The 16,402-nt window shown below is 44.8% G+C and overlaps 1 protein-coding gene across 2 annotated transcripts in view; it reads left to right on the top strand.

The window, feature by feature from the left end:
- Positions 1-16,402, top strand: part of GPC6 (glypican 6) — a 1,229,042-nt gene that overhangs the window by 1,131,388 nt on the left and 81,252 nt on the right. For both annotated transcript variants that reach the window (XM_060233620.1, XM_060233619.1), the window contains exons 5-6: positions 10,513-10,643; positions 14,865-15,008. In XM_060233620.1, coding sequence (XP_060089603.1) covers positions 10,513-10,643; positions 14,865-15,008 — 275 coding nt within the window. The remainder of the gene's footprint in view (positions 1-10,512; positions 10,644-14,864; positions 15,009-16,402) is intronic.

The raw sequence follows: 16,402 nt of genomic DNA, 5'->3' as shown, positions 1-16,402 counted from the left end.
TAGGTGTTGTTTAGCTCTCTCCATTTATACTGGGATGTCTTCAAATACCAATGCTGTGGGATGGTGGAATAGTGGTTGCCTCCCCATTAGATGTTAAATGCCAGCCTAAACAATTCTGTCTTGTAGGCCCTTGCAGGCCCTGATGTTTTCAGGGAGGGCGTTCCACAGGGCAGGGGCTGCCACCGAAAATGCTCTGGCTCTAGTGGTGGTCAGCTGAGCTTCTTTTGGCCCAGGGATCATGAGGAGATTTTGTGAACCTGATCAGAGTGCTCTCTAGGATTGCCAATCCCCAGGTGGGGGCAGGGGATCCCCAGGTTTGGAGACCCTCCCCCCACTTCAGGGTCGTCAGAAAGTGGGGGGAGGGGAGGGAAATGTCTGCTGGGAACTCTATTATTCCCTATGGAGATTTATTCCCATAGAAAATCATGAATTGATCTGTGGGTATCTGGGGCTCTGGGAGGGCTGTTTTTGGGGGGTAGAGGCACCAAATTTTCCATATAGCATCTAGTGCCTGTCTCAAAAATAACCCCCAAGTTTCAAAAAGATTGGACCAGGGGGTCCAATTCTGTGAGCCCCAAAAGAAGGTGCCCCTATCCTTCATTATTTCCTATGGAAGGAAGAAATTGAAAAGGTGTGCTGTCCCTTTAAATGTGATGGCCAGAACTCCCTTTGGAGTTCAATTATGATTGTCACAGCCTTGATCTTGGCTCCACCCCTAATGTCTCCTGGCTCCACCCCCAAAGTCTCCTGGCTCCACCCCCAAAGTCTCCTGGCTCCACCCCCAAAGTCCCCAGATATTTCTTGAATTGGACTTGGCAACTCTAGTGCTCTCTGAGACTCACATACACTAAATAACATACTTTCAATTCACTTTGCAAATGGAGTTTACTGTGTGAAGGAACAAGATGCACTTGCAAAGGGTCGCAAGTGCATTGAAATGACATCATTTACCATGTGTGAAAGCACCCACGTTATTGACTCTGCACCTACATTCAAAGGAATGTGTGTAGCTTGGAGACATAGCCTTCTACCATAATCCTGCTCCCTCTTTGCAATCGTGCATTCTACCCGTATTGACCATGTGAATGAGGGTCATGATATATGCACAGTAAGAAAACCCGGCTCTTCTGTCGTTAATGCCCCCAAACAGATCAGATGGCATCTCCCCTACACTTGTGACATTTGCCAAAACCAGGCATGGCTCATTTCCTGGCTTTGTGCCCAGGGGTGGAATTCTAGCAGGAGCTCCATTGCATAGTAGGCCCACACCCCTGATGTAGCCAGTCCTCCAAGAGCTGACAAGGCTGTTTTTTGTAAGTTCTTGGAGGATTGGCTACATCAGGGGAGTGTGGTCTAGTATGCAAAGGAGCTCCTGCTAGAATTCCACCCCTAATCTGAATGCCCACAGCTGCATGAGGTGTAGCGTTCCAGAACTTCTAGGATCCCCAGCAAGCTGAAATTTTGAATTTTTTTACTTACACATCTCCCAAAACACCACAGCAATGTAATGGATGTGAAAAAGCAGGGCTAGTTCCAAATCTCCAGGTGAACCATGGAGTTCCACAAGACCTTTTGTCCACAAAGTTTGGGTTTTAATCAGGGCTTTTTTTGTAGCAGGAACTCCTTTGCATATTTGCCCACACACCCTTGATGTAGCCAATCCTCCAAGAGCTTACAGAGCTCTTAGTACAGGGCCTACTGTACGTTGCAGGAGGATTGGCTACATCAAAGGGGTGTGGCCTAATATGCAAAGGAGTTCCTGCTACAAAAATGAAGAAGATGATGATGATATTGGATTTATATCCCACCCTATAGTCTGAATCTCAGAGTCTCAGAGTGGTCACAATCTCCTTTACTTACCCCCCCCCCCAACAGACACCCTGTGAGGTAGGTGGGGCTGAGAGAGCTCTTACAGCAGCTGCCCTTTCAAGGACAACTCTGTGAGAGCTATGGCTGACCCAAGGCCATTCCAGCAACACAAGTGGAGGAGTGGGGAATCCAAACCGGTTCTCCCAGATAAGAGTCCGCACACTTAACCACTACACCAAACTGGCCTCTAATTTTAATTATATTTTAAAAACATCAAGCCCCTCTCTTCATAATAATTAAGAGATGACTTATGAAACACTGCTAGGCATACTCAGGTCCGCCTGAACAGAAGCCTTTTGTTGTTGTTGTTAAAGCCAGAGGTGACGGTCGCAAAAGGCGAAAGTGGACGGGAGCAGTGATGTATACATGCAAAGTTTCAAATAATGTGTTTGTTCCTCGGCATTGTTGTCACTACCCTGGCCTTGCGGTGCTCTCTTCATGAAAGAAAGATCAGTCAACCCAACCCGTCAGGTCCGAAACCGGTGCTTTAGCAGAAGGCAGCCATGCAATAACTATTTGCCATAAATAACAGCTTGGATTTGAAATATAAACTGTGTGCCCTTTTAAAAAGCAGGAAGTCTTGGCGCTGTTCCCAGTGGTGATTACGGGGGGGGGGGGTGTCTGAAATTGGGAAATGGGGGAGACTATCTGCACATAATGAAGCATAGCGCGAGGCAGGGGTTTTCTGTGCTCCGCTTCTTGAATCCGGTTTGCAGATTAGCAAATGTCTTCTGATTAATGCCTTTTGGGGTCTTAAAGCGCTCAGTTTATTAAAGCCATGAACAGCTGCATTTGAATGGGATTATTCGAATTGTGTAACTGAATTAATGACAATTGCCATTTTGCATTTATTTCCATTTTCATTCACTCCTAAGTTTGGGGTTTTGTTTTTCTGCTGAATTAATTTTTCAGTCTTAATGATGTCGAGGCATTGCTTAAATGCCTTTCTTTTATTTATTGATCTCTGACCATAAAGCTCAGAATCAGCACTAATGTTTAGAAGCAAGCCTCAGATTCAGCAGGAGCTCACAGGAGCACAGCTCCTGAACCTTTCTGAGGGCTCCCTCTCGTCTTCCTCACCTACCTAACCTGTCCATTGAATAGTAGGTGCAGCTACATAACAATCTCTGGATTAGGAGAGCGGGCAGCCAGCCAGCCACCAGGAGCTTTGCCACACCCTCAGCAGCCCTCATTAACCCCTGGAGAAGCCCACGCCACCCTTTCTCCACTTCTTATGTGCTTTTGGGTGGTGGGTGGGTTGCTGGCCTTTTGACTGGGGAGGAGCAGGAGAGCCCCAGGCGAGCAAGGCCTGCTTGGGCTACTTGGATCTCTAGCCCCAGCCCAAACAGGCCTCACTCACCCAGGGCTCTCCTTTCTTGCATCGGGTTGCTTTTGGCTGGGTGGGGCCAGCATATGCTAATGAGTTATGCTAATGAGCTCCACCACCTATTTCTCTGCAAAATGACCCCTGTTTAGAAGTAAAATATTTTACTATTTAGGAAATGACCCATCCAGTCATCCCAGCCATAAGCATTAATTTCAGTGGGCAAAGCATGTGTAACTTGTAACTTTGGGATCAATGGTTGATCCAGGTGGGTAGCTGTGTTGTTCTGAAGCAATATGACAACATTAGAGTCCCGTAGCGCCTTGCAGACCAATCAGGTCTTATTCAGGCTGTGAGTTTTCATGTGCATGCGCACTTTGGCAAAGTGTGCATGCACGCAAAAGCTCACAGCCTGAATGAAACTTTGTTGGTCTTAAAGGTGCTGCTGGACTCTAACTTATGGCTCAGTATAGCCATAAGGGAAAAGGGCTCCTTTCTGTGGTCTTTTCTTTTCCCCTGCTCCATATGCTTATCCGATCCCTTCTTGAAGCTGTCTGTGCTTGTGGCTGCCACCACCTCCTGTGGCAGTGAATTCCACATATTAATCACCCTTCGGATGAAGAAGCGCTTCCCTTTTATCCATTCTAACCTGACTGTTCAGCGATTTCATGGAGTGCCCACGAGTTCTTGTATTGCGAGAAAGGGAGAAAAGTACTTCTTTCTCTACCTTTTCTATCCTGTGCATAATCTGATTTGAGATGTGCAAAGAAAACCATTGATTTGTGCAGATTTCGCATGGCACAGGGTCTCATTGAAAGGACCCTGATGCATGTGTGTGCTTGCACATCAGTGGCCTTTGCTGAGCAACCACACCATTGCTGTGTGGGTAGCGGGCAGAGCATAGCCATCTGCACAACGCCTTTGGCCATTTTTACAACACCAGGCAGCTCTGCTTCCCTGGAGCTTGACCCACAAATCAGTATTCCTTCTCAGTGCCCTTTCCTCACTGCTCCAGATTTGTATATCGATTCCGAGGGGCTTATATATCACTTTCGAACGAAAAAGAAGAAATTATGTGTTTGAGGGAAAAGGGCTCCTTGCTGTGGTCTTTTCTTTTCCCCGAGCCAATACAGGAGAAGTTGGCTTGGGGCCCAGTATACTCATAGACGCCCCATAATTCAGCATTAGTTTTACAGTTTCCCATTAAAACATCTCTAATCTTCCACATGTATAATAAGTCAGTGTTTGTGAGACTTCATCCATTTTTCTTTCAAGAGGAGAAATGTCACCCTGTGATTTACCGGTCATGAAAACTGTGCTGGAGGGGTGGGGACAAAGCACAGAGAAACAGCCTGTGCTTTCTTTGCGGTATAAAGGTGAGGGCAGGCTGCAGTTCCTAGGAAAGACCGAAAACCAGCATGCTTCTCTGCATTTTGAATCTACCCTTTAACTTCCTGGGAAATATGCAATGGAGCACTTTTTTACATTTTCTGGAAATCCTGTCTCAGTATCAATATTTTAAAATCCAGCGTAAAATTCTTTAAGGGCCTTTGGGTGTTAACTTTCTCCTCCCATTCTGAGCAGGCTGGCTCAACCATTTTTGTAGCATGATGATGATGTCGGATTTATACCCCACCCTCCACTCTGAATCTCAGAGAGCGGCTTATAATCTCCTTTACTTTCCTCCCCCACAACAGACACCCTGTGAGGCAGGTGGGGCTGAGAGAGCTCTCACAGAAGCTGCCCTTTCAAGGACAACTCTGCGAGAGTTATGGCTGACCCAAGGCCATTCCAGCAGCTGCAAGTGGAGGAGTGGGAAATCAAACCCGGTTCTCCCAGATAAAAGTCTGTGCACTTAACCACTGCACCAAACTGGCTCGGGTTGGTTGGTTGGCTGGTTTATATCCCTCCCTCCCCACTGGGGCAGGCTCAAGGCAGCGTACAAACCATTATGCAACAATTACATAAAACCATTAAAGCAAGAATGAACGTTGAAACAATACAGGCGCTATATCGAAACAATGTGCACATATTAATGTATTTAATGGAGGTGGAGTACAGCAGATCTGTTTCATACCTTCATAACTGTTACATTCGGATATTCCAGACAGACCTAGGATCCGGGTCCGTGCTTCAAGGTGGCCAGCTCATTTTACTCAGTGCAGCAGTCTCCAGTCTCAGCAATCAAAGGCTTGGTGAAAGAGCAGTCTTGCAGGCCCTCGAGCCCTGCAGGATTGAAGAAGATCCCACAGGGCCCTAACATGCTCAGGTGAATGTTGAGATATCAGGGACTGAACCCGGAACCTGCTACTTGTCAAGCAGAGACTCTTCCCCTCTTACTGGATGAAGTGTGGTGCTCAACCACGTGCAATCTGAGTCTTACTCTTATCCTTCCCCTTGAAAAAGTAGAATGAAGGTATCTTTCCAGCTCAGCACTGATAACAGGTATGCGTTCCTAACATTTAGGCCAATGCAGTACATTAAGCTGCAAAGAGCTGCAGTTTCGATGTGCGCTCTGTGCATGTTTGGCAGTTTGTACAATCCAGTGCACGCTCAGTTTGTACAATTCAGTGCACACTCAGTTTGTATAATCCAGTCCAATCTCCAGCGCACACTCAATATTCAGCTGAACGAGACTTACTTCTGATTAAATGTGCTTGGGATTGCAGCCTTTGAATCCAAATCACGAGGCTTACACGATTTTCAGCATTTCTGCAAAAGCTGGTCGAAGCTTTGAGTACAAAGCAGAATATTATTGGCATTCATTCTAGCACAGAGGTCAACGGGAGCTGTGCGTTTGGAGCAATGAATGTTCTGTTTTTAATATTGAGAAAAGGAGCCCACTGCCTGAATGAGCTTTGAGGTTAGAGGGATAGGCAGCGTATATATTTTTTTTTGGATAATGAATTTGCCAGCTGGGTCAAGGGTGCCTAGAGATGCCCTGTAAATACAGTAGCGTCCACGTCACTGCCCACTTTCGATTGTACATAATGTAATACTCTGAGTGTGGCGCCCGCCGTGTAATTAGACAAACGAGCTCGCGTAACCCCAGCAGAGCCATCAAATACATCTTCCGACAGACGGCATCCAGCTGCATTTTGTAGAAAGCACTGAGCATAAAGCATGGCTTGTACCTGTACGTCGTGGCAGGAATCCAATATTTATCCCCTGTTTGTATTGCGAGGAAATGGGGGTCCTTGGGGGTCAGGGAGAACAGCTGCTTTAATTATAAGATCCCACTATATCACATCAAAGTTTTCGCCGGCTTGTGCAAAACTCCGGAATGTACCCAGCGGGTTCATTTCGATCAGCTTTCATTTTTCTGACGGATAAGTCCATGTAAGAATTGTCTCGCAAATTATCTGTTCCAGGTGTCAAGATAAAAGGGACATTTTCTTCTGTGCTGCACGAGGCAATAGTCTATGACATCTAATATTAATGCAATTTTTAAACCCGGCTGCCTTTTTTTCTCTCTGCTTCTTCTTAGATAACTGCAACCAGAGATTGGTTTTCTACTTTTGCTGTCTGTTACTCTTGGAACCTGGTGGCCCTTACGAGGGCAAAAAGACGGGATATGGTTTTTGTAAACCCGAATAATCAGGGCTTTATTTGAGGAGGAATGCAGTTCTGGGAGGCTTGGCATCAGTGGGTGTGGCCTAATATGAAAATGAGTTCCTGCTGGGCTTTTTCTACCCCAAAAGCCCTGCTAATAATCATATGTGAAGAGGCTTTGCATGTAATTGTAGCCCTCTCCAGGGGCCCATTTTGCCCACTAGCCTGTCCCAGGCCACTCCAGTCTCTCACCATGCAATTCCTGAAGGTCTACTGAGACTCCCGCTTGCTTGCATATCATACTGAAAGGTATAATGTTGATGAGGAAGAGTTTTTGTCATTTGTCACGTTTATATATTTTCCCATTCTTTATTATAGCCTATGGGAATCATTACAATCAATGGGCTAATAAGGTTAGGGTTAGGGTTTCAAGTTACAGTTAGAGTAGGGGTACAGTTACAGTTAGTATTAGGGTAGGGTTACAGGTGTCTTACATATAATACTGGAAAGGTATTGATGGGAAAGGTTTTTGATGCTTTTCCATTCTCCATTATAGCCTTTGGGAATCATTAAAGTCAATGGGCCCATAGGGTTAGGGTTACAGTTTTGAGTTACAGTTAGGGTAGAGGTACAGTTATGGTTAGTGTTAGGGTAAGGTGACAGTTAGCTTACGTATTGTATTGAAAAGTGTAATATTGATAGTCAAAGGGCTCATAGGATTACTGATTGAGTCACAGTTAGGTTAGGGTTAAAGTTACAGTTAGGTTTAGGGTTAGGTTAAAGGTATTTTACATATTATACTCAAAGGAATAATATTGATGGGGAAGAGTTTTTGTTGTTTTCCTATTCTCCATTATAGCATATGGGAATCATTACAGTCTGTGGGCCTATAGGGTTAGGGTAAGGGTTAGGGTTACGGTTAGGGTTAGGTTAAAGCTACTTTACATGTCATACTGAAAGGTATAACATTACTGGGGAAGATTTTGGGGGTGTTTTTTTCCTATTCTCCATTATAACCTTTGGGAAGCATTACAGTCAATGGGCCTGTAGAATTAGGGTTAGGGTTACGGCTCGATTCACAGTTAAGTTATCTAAACAGTTAGGTTATAGTCAATAGGCCCATAAGATTAGGGTTAGGGTTACAGTTTGAGTTATAGTTATGATAGTGGTACAGTTGCAGTTGGTTTTGGGTTAAGATTACAGGTGGCTTACGTATCATGCTGAAAAGTTTAATATTGATGGGGGAAAGTTTTTCCATTCTCCATTATAGCCTATGGGAATCATTATAGTGAGTGGGTCAGTAGGATTAGGGTTAGGGTTATGGGTCAAGCCACATTTGGGTTAGGGTTATAGTTACGGTTAGTTTTAGGGTTAGATTAAAGGTAGCTTACATAGCATACTGAAAGGTGTAATGTTAATGGGGAAAATGTTTTGTAGTTTTCCTGTTCTCCATTATAGCCTATGAGAACCATTGCTGTCAGGGTTACAGTTTGAGTTACAGTAAGGGTAGGGGTACAGTTACGGCTAGCATTAGGGTAAGGTTACAGGTAGCTTACATAGCATACTTACTGTAAAGTGTAGTACTGATGTGAAAAAGTTTTTGATGTTTTTCCATTTTCCATTATAACCTATGGGATTCATTATAGTGTATGGGTCGATAGGGTTAGGGTTCCTTTTTTTATTGAATTACTTTATAATTTTAACACCGTTTTTAATTGTACGGATGCTTTGTGTGTGTCACTTTGGGGACCTTGATCAGTAGAAAGGCAGTATAGAAAAGTTTTGAATAAATCAACAGATTTGCATCTGGTAGCTCTTTAAAGAGCAACATTTTCCAGGTTATAAGTGTTCATGAGTTGAAGCTTACCTCGTGAGAAGTGATAATGCAATCCCCTTGGGCTGGAGGAAGGCTTCTAACTTTGCTCGGTGGATAGAGATAGAAACCTCCCCAATGAGTGCTTTAGGCGTCCATGTAAAAAGTTTTGTATGTACATCATAGTATGAGACACATACAGAATAAAAGTTAATTTCACAAGTGTTGGATAATGCACTTTCAATGTACTTAAGAAGAAGAAGAACAAGAAGATATTGGATTTATATCCCGCCCTCCACTCCAAAGAGTCTCAGAGCGGCTCACAATCTCCTTTACCTTCCTCCCCCACAACAGTCACCCTGTGAGGTGGGTGGGGCTGGAGAGGGCTCTCACAGCAGCTGCCCTTTCAAGGACAACCTCTGCCAGAGCTATGGCTGACCCAAGGCCATGCTAGCAGGTGCAAGTGGAGGAGTGGGGAATCAAACCCGGTTCTCCCAGATAAAAGTCCGCTCACTTAACCACTACACCAAACTGGCTCTCAGCAATCCTTTGCAGCTGGATTTTCCTGTGCAAAGCAGGAAAAATTACTTGCTAAAGTGCATTGTAAGTGCCTTATCCAACATGTGGGAAATAAGCCAGTGCAATAAAGCATGTGTTTGACTTTACCTTTTGTAAAATGTAAGTGTCTTCAGCATCTCTTTGCTTTCCCTTTTTTCCTGCTAGTAGTACATTTTAGTGGCCTCATGTTTTTGCCAGCTGTGCAGCAATGCACCTCATTTTCCTGTACAGGAGACATGCCTGGTTTCTGTTGTCCATCCACAAGTAGCTGAGCATGTTTAGCCTGGAGAGGAGATGACTGAGAGGTGATCCGATTCCCATATTCAAGTACGTGAAGGGCTGTCATATCAAGGATAGTGCAGAGTTGTTTTCTGTTGCCCCAGAAGGTCTGGCCAGAACCAATGGGTTGAAACTGAATCAAAAGAATTTCCAGCTAAACATTAGGAAGAACTTCCTGACAGAGTGATTCCTCAGAGGAACAGGCTTCCTCATGAGATAGTGGGCTCTCCTCCTTTTGAGGTTTTTACAGAGGTTAGATGGCCATCCAACAGTAATACAGATTCTATGAATTTCCTGCATTGTGAAGAGGGTTGGACTAGATGACCCTGGAGCAGGGCTTTTTTTGTTGCAGGAACTCCTTTGCATATTAGGCCACATACCCCTGATGTAGCCAATCCTCCAAGAGCTTACAGGGCCCTTATTCCAGGACTACTGAAAGCTCTTGACAGATTGGTGACATCAGGGGTGTGTGGCCTAATATACAAAGGAGTTCCTGCTTGAAAGAAAGCCCTGCCCTGGAGATACCTTCCAACTCTATAATTCTAAGATGGGTGCTGTGACCATGGCTCAGTGACAGAGCATCTGCTTTGTGGCTGTGGTTTCACTCTCCATCATTTCCAGTTTATAAAGATCAGGTATGTAAAAGTCCTCAAGATCAGGTATGTTAAAGACCTCAAGTTTATAAAGATCAGGTATGTAAAAGACCTCAAGACTCTGGAGATCCAGTGTTGGAGAGGACAGCACTGACAGTGGTCTGAAAGAGCTCTCCCAGTCAGATTAGACAATATTGACCTGGATTGACCAGTAGTCTGCCTCAACATAATGCAGGTTCATTCATTTGTTGTAGTATTCTGGGCATTGACCATGGCTCAGTGGTATCTGCTTGGAAGGTCCAAGGTTCACTCCCTAGTTAATCTCCAGTCTAAAGAATCAGGTAGGAAAGACTTGCACCTGAGAACTGCTTCCACCTACTACTGGCCTTGTGGTCTGACTAAATAAATATAAGGCAGCTTCATGTGTTCATGATTCTGGTTTGTCTGTCTTTGGCTGGACACATTTTCATATAGATGCTTCAGCTGCTGATTGTCTGACGGCTGGCTCCTTTGTCTTCTAACAGATGCTATGCTTTTGGTAGCGGAGAGATTAGAGGGACCATTCAACATCGAATCTGTTATGGATCCTATTGATGTCAAAATTTCCGAAGCCATCATGAACATGCAAGAAAACAGTATGCAAGTGTCAGCAAAGGTATAGACAACATTTCTACTGCTAAATGCCTCGGCCTGGTAATGAGTTTGTGCAGCTTGGGGACGGGGAGATGAGGGATGACTGTAAGGCACTTGAGCATAGACAGTTTTCTGGAGAAGCTCTGTCAGCGTGTGGATTTAAAGAGACAGTGTTTATATAGGATCCTGGGAACATGGCTATTGTGATTGAAGAAAAAGGGAGTATGGACAGTGCGTATTAATGAGAAAAGTGTATCTTGATTTTTTTTCTGTATTTATATGGTATAGGATATATAATGACTGTATATTGTTTGAACATAAGACATTATTCTTCGATGCATATGGAGCCATGGAGTAGGGCTCCAGGTTGGTGTTGGAAAATACCTGGAGTCTTTGGGGGTGGAGCTGGGAGAGGGTGGGGTTTAGGGAGGGGCCTCAGCATGGTACAACGCCATAGAGTCCACCCTTCAGAGCAGCCATTTTCTCCAGGGAAGCTGATCTCTGCCAGCTGGAGCTCAGTTGCAAAAGCAGGAGATCTCCAGGCAAACCTACCATGGAGGCACAGGGGAGGTAAAATGCCAGACTGGCTGCTCACCATCTTGAAGAAGACTTCCTGTCAGGATCTTGTCCAAAGTGCAGCACAGCTTCAGGAGCTCCAGCACCTGCCAGCAGTGCAGCTGGGCCCAATCACTACTTAGGCTGAGGCCTGGGCAGACTACTTTGTTAATTCAATTGGTCCACCAGGCAAAAGCCTTGTGGTCTGAACTTGGCCTACCTTGGGGCCAGGGTTCCAGTGTCTTCTCAGAGGAAACCTGACTGCAGAGGGCAGGACATGTTCTTCAGGTCACATTCCTCTGCATGTTTGAGTTCTGACAGTTGCTCAGGCACAAGATGCTCAGAGGTCTCTATCGTACTGAGTTCAGCCAACTCTGAATCAACCAAGAACACTTTATTGCAAGAAGAAACAGTCACAAACAGCACAGGCACTTCTTTCATTATATACACTCTGGCCACACACACATCCCCCAGCAGGCAACAGTTACTCCTATTGGCTTACTCCAGAATCCTTTTGCATCTCTTTGTTACATGCCATTACATGCCGAGCATCCTGATTGGCCAATTCTTCCAGGCTTCAGGATCCTGGTTTGCAAGGAGTGCCTGTCTCAGGCAACAAGACTCCAGTACAGCACAATACATAACAGTCTCAGGCAGAGGTCCATCCAAGTCTTCTTCTCCTCTGTGGCTACAGGCAGCAGGTCCTGATTACTTCATATTCCCAGGTTTTGCCCCCTGCAGGGTTTCCGTATTAGCAAACCCATTTCTGACAGGTGGCTGCTAGCTTGAAATCAGATAGAGGTCATTCATGGTCAGCCTGAATCCCTGCAAAATATGATATATGACTAGGCCAAATGGCTATTGATCTTAGTACATACAACCAATTGATTTGGCCTTATCTGGGGCGAGTTTGCGGCCTGTGAGAGTCACCTGGATTTCCTATCCGTTACTGCCTTACAAAAGATAACATGCAGAAGGCGATTAAATGAAACATACACTTAACTTCATTTTAAAGCCTTTCAGAAGCATGGCGGGATGGTCGGAAGCCCCTGACCACAGTCCTTCATTCTGGCACAGCTCTGTCTGCGATCTGATGCATCAATACACAGAATCAATTAGATCAATTTCCTCCATTTTGTTTTCAGCCTGGCTCAAAGATTTAAAGGCACACACATCTTTCGAGAAGGAAGCTGTTCCAGTGTATTCTTAAGCCTTCCGAGGTTTGAAGGCACATGGAGGCTGTTAGGGTGGGGCTTCCCCCCTACCAGCCAGCTGACTGGGGGTGAGAAAGAGCCTGCAAAAGTGAGATCCCCCACTGGGACCTGGGGATTTGCAAGCCTAGCACATCAGGGTATTGATCAGTGTTCCCTCTAAGCTGAGTTAGTGTGAGCTAGCTCACAATTTTTTAGCTTCCGGCTCACCCATTTTTGTCTTATCTCAGGAAGGATGGCCCCAAAGCAAACTAATTTATGCAGTAGCAAAATTGCTCACTCACAACTTTAATGCCAGTAGCTCACAAAGTAGAATTTTTGTTCATAAAACTCCACAGCTTAGAAGGAGCATTGGCATTGACCGATTTGTATGCAACCTTATTTCTGCCGCGTGTAATCTTCCTCAAGTTGTGGTATCTGCTTGCAGTATATTCCATCCAGTATTTGGTGGATTCATCTTGTAACTGTGTTCATGCACAATGTCAGTGCACACAATAACTAGTTTGAGTTTGGGTAAAGAGGACTATAGAGTTCTTTCACACTAAGTAATACAGAGAATCTTGTTAAACATTTTAAAAAAATTCTTTATTATAAACTCTAACAGCTTACAGAAAAACATTTCCTGCAGCAGAAGAAAAAAAATTAAATGGCCGTAGGTAGGGTTGCCAAGTCCAATTCAAGAAATATCTGGGGACTTTGGGGGTGGAGCCAGGAGACATTAGGGGTGGAGCAAAGATCAAGGCTGTGACAAGCATAATTGAACTCCAAAGGGAGTTCTGGCCATCACATTTAAAGGGACGGCACACCTTTTCAATTCCTTCCTTCCATAGGAAATCATGAAAGATAGGGGCACCTTCTTTTGGGGCTCATAGAATTGGACCCCCTGGTCCAATCTTTTTGAAACTTGGGGGGTATTTTGGGGAGAGGCACTAGATGCTATACTGAAAATTTGGTGCCTCTACCCCAAAAAACAGGCCCCCCCAGAGCCCCAGATACCCGTGGATCAATTCTCCATGATTTTCTATGGGAATAAATCTCCATAGGGAATAACAGAGTTCCCAGCAGACATTTAACTCCCCTCCCCCCGCTTTCTGATGACCCTGAAGCAGGGGGAGGGCCTCCAAACCGGGGGATCCCCTGCCCCCACCTGGGGATTGGCAACCCTAGCCGTAGGGCTGACAGCATGATATCACTTCTGGGGGAAACCTGGAAGTCCTGCCAATCCTCCTTGGAAATAGCCAGAAAATCTGTGGCTTTACCATAGAGTTTCCAATGACTTCTAGAGAGGTGTGATGTCACTTTCAGTTTTTCCCTGGAAATGACATCACACCTTTAGCCCTATGATATCACTCCCCCTCCCCTTCTCAGGTTGGGTACCAAGCTATGTCTTGTAACCCTAAATCAGACTGTATTCTGCTTTATATACAAACAGTGAGACTTATCTGCATGAGCTCCAGATGTTGCCATTATTATGAGGCAAAACGTTTCAGTGAAGAAAGATTTTTGGGGCTATTTCGTAGAAAGGGGGGCAGTTTCCCGTTGCTGAACCCTGTCAAGCATGCGGTTTCAATGACGAGTCAGGTTTGATACAAAACTACGTTTATTGATAGACCGATACTTTCAGTGTAACAGATTCTTGAGAGTAATGCTAAAGATACATTGATACAATACTTTTAAGGCATACTTCAAAAGGATTCCAAAAGGTGGGGGTGAGGGATGCGTTCTCACACATAAACTATCATAAATGTCTACATTCTCATGGCGTTATCAGGACTCCGTCCTTGCTTTCCCCAAATGTGTCGCACTCCCTAAGAGGAATGTATGGGAAGGTACTGATTACTCTTTCTCAAGTTAGTTTCGTTTCTCCGTACTTCTACTTTGCAAGCAATAAAGTAAAAAGGGGGAGGGGGAAAGAATAACAGAGTTAACAGACCTTGGTCCTCCATGACATTTCACAGGCCAGTTTTATGGAGAACCCTAAAACAATCAATTACCAGTGGAATTCTACCATGCTTGACAAACCCGAAAAACCACAGATAAAGCCGTGAAGGAACACCCTTGAAGATGTCACCCAACTTCCAAGGAATTAATAGGGTGCAGTCCTTAAATTAACATAAATGTATGCTGTAGACACTCCTCAGATATATATCTTTGACTGTCCAAGTAATTTTGGTTATTTTATGGAATGTACTGACAATATTAGCAACAACAACCCAAATGCTTTTTTAATCATCATTGTATGGTGGACATAAAACTGAGCTTAAGGTAACACAAGTTAAAATCTGTTCTCAATTTATATATCTTGGTGGGTAGCCTTGAACAAACCTCCAAAATTTACCACAGTATTACCTATAAAAAATCTCTTTAAGTGTTGATCATGAGGTTCCCTAATGACAGATCACTTTGACCAGGAATAAACTGCTGCTAGATTCCATTTTGGGATGAAACATTGATATAACTTGATATGGTTCTTCCAGGTCTTTCAAGGCTGTGGACAACCTAAACCAGCTCCAGGATTAAGATCTTCCCGCTCTGTTCCTGATAACTTCAATCCCCGTTTCCGGCCCTACAATCCTGAGGAGAGGCCAACCACAGCTGCTGGTACGAGCTTGGATAGACTGGTAAGGCATAATTTTAATAAAGACATCTTGATTGTCCTCAAGTGGAAATAATCCATGACAATTGACTCTTCCCACACCTTCGGATTATCATAGTTCCTTTACAAAGACAGGGCCGGCACGTGGGAATAGACAATGTAGGTGGCTGCCTAGGGTGCTGCATGACCCCTCCCCACATGCCAGCTGGCCCGCTCAGCTTCCCCATACCACAGGGAGGCAGAGAAGGACCGGGCATTTGCACACTGGGCTTCTCAAGACGAGCCTGCCATGCAAACTGAGTCATCCAGCCCCGTTTCGCATCTCCGCACCATGCGGAGGAGGAGCGGGCCATGCAACGGGGCCATTGGAGGGCGGGGGGCAGGGCCTTGCTGGGGGTAGCAAAAGCCCCAGCGCTAACCCTGTACAAAGAAGAGCAGTAGTATAATGAATAAGCTGTTTCTTCATGCCTGTCTTCATGCGTTATAGTTGCAAATCCTTAAAAAAAAAAAAACAGGATTTTAGTCTGTTAGAGCTTTAGTAATCATTATTCTTGACTCATTTTCGTCCTTAACTGTGGGTTGGTGAAGGAAAGCACCTCTGGCTTCCCCCCCTCTCAAGGGTTAATGTGAATGGAAACGGGCTTGTTCCCATCCTGCAGGTGTTACTAATTGATCTCTCGGCCTACTTAGCCCTTATCATCTTTCCAGAGCTGGGAAGTGGTAATTAGCTTCTCATGAGAACCTGCGGTTCAGAAGATGGGAGGGAGGGTCAGGAGTAATGAGGTAATTTTCTAGAGGGTTCCCGCAAGGCTGTGTGTTGATTGGATGTTATCATCACCTGATACTGCTTGGCAAAAAAAACCCCTATAATTGCGCTAAGAACCTGGAAAAGGAGGCTAACTTGGATTCACATGGACTGAAGGCCTGGCCTATGACATGCTTGTATCGCAATAGATAGCAACGTAGAATAAGCATCAGCTGTAGCCCTTGACTCTTGGGTTTAAGGTTTGTGCCGTCTTACACAGGTTCTGTGTTTTCTTATTTTTCTGCTGGATGCCTTTAAAGTGTTGTGTTGCCAGTAGAATAAATCTTTGGTTTTGACAGAAATTAAATAAAACCTTACGATATTTTAATCAGGGCTTTTTTTTGTAGCAGGAACTCCTTTGCATATTAGGCCACCCGCCCCTGAAGTAGCCAGTCCTCCTGGAGCTTACAGTAGGCCCTGCAATAAGAGCCCTGTAAGCTCTTGGAGGATTGGCTATATCCAGGGAGAGTGGCCTAATATGCAAAGGAGCTCCTGCTGGAATTCTACCCCTGGTGTGGCCTAATATGCTAAGGAGTTTTTGCTACAAAAGAAGCCCTGATTTTAATAAGATAAGGGAAAGGTTTGGTTACTCTCACACAACAGCGCTGGGAACC

The sequence above is a fragment of the Heteronotia binoei genome, chromosome 3 (assembly GCF_032191835.1).
Source record: "Heteronotia binoei isolate CCM8104 ecotype False Entrance Well chromosome 3, APGP_CSIRO_Hbin_v1, whole genome shotgun sequence".
NCBI classification, from domain to species: domain Eukaryota; kingdom Metazoa; phylum Chordata; class Lepidosauria; order Squamata; family Gekkonidae; genus Heteronotia; species Heteronotia binoei.
The sequence above is the reverse complement of the archived record's forward strand: the minus strand, read 5'-3'. Positions and strand labels throughout refer to the sequence as shown.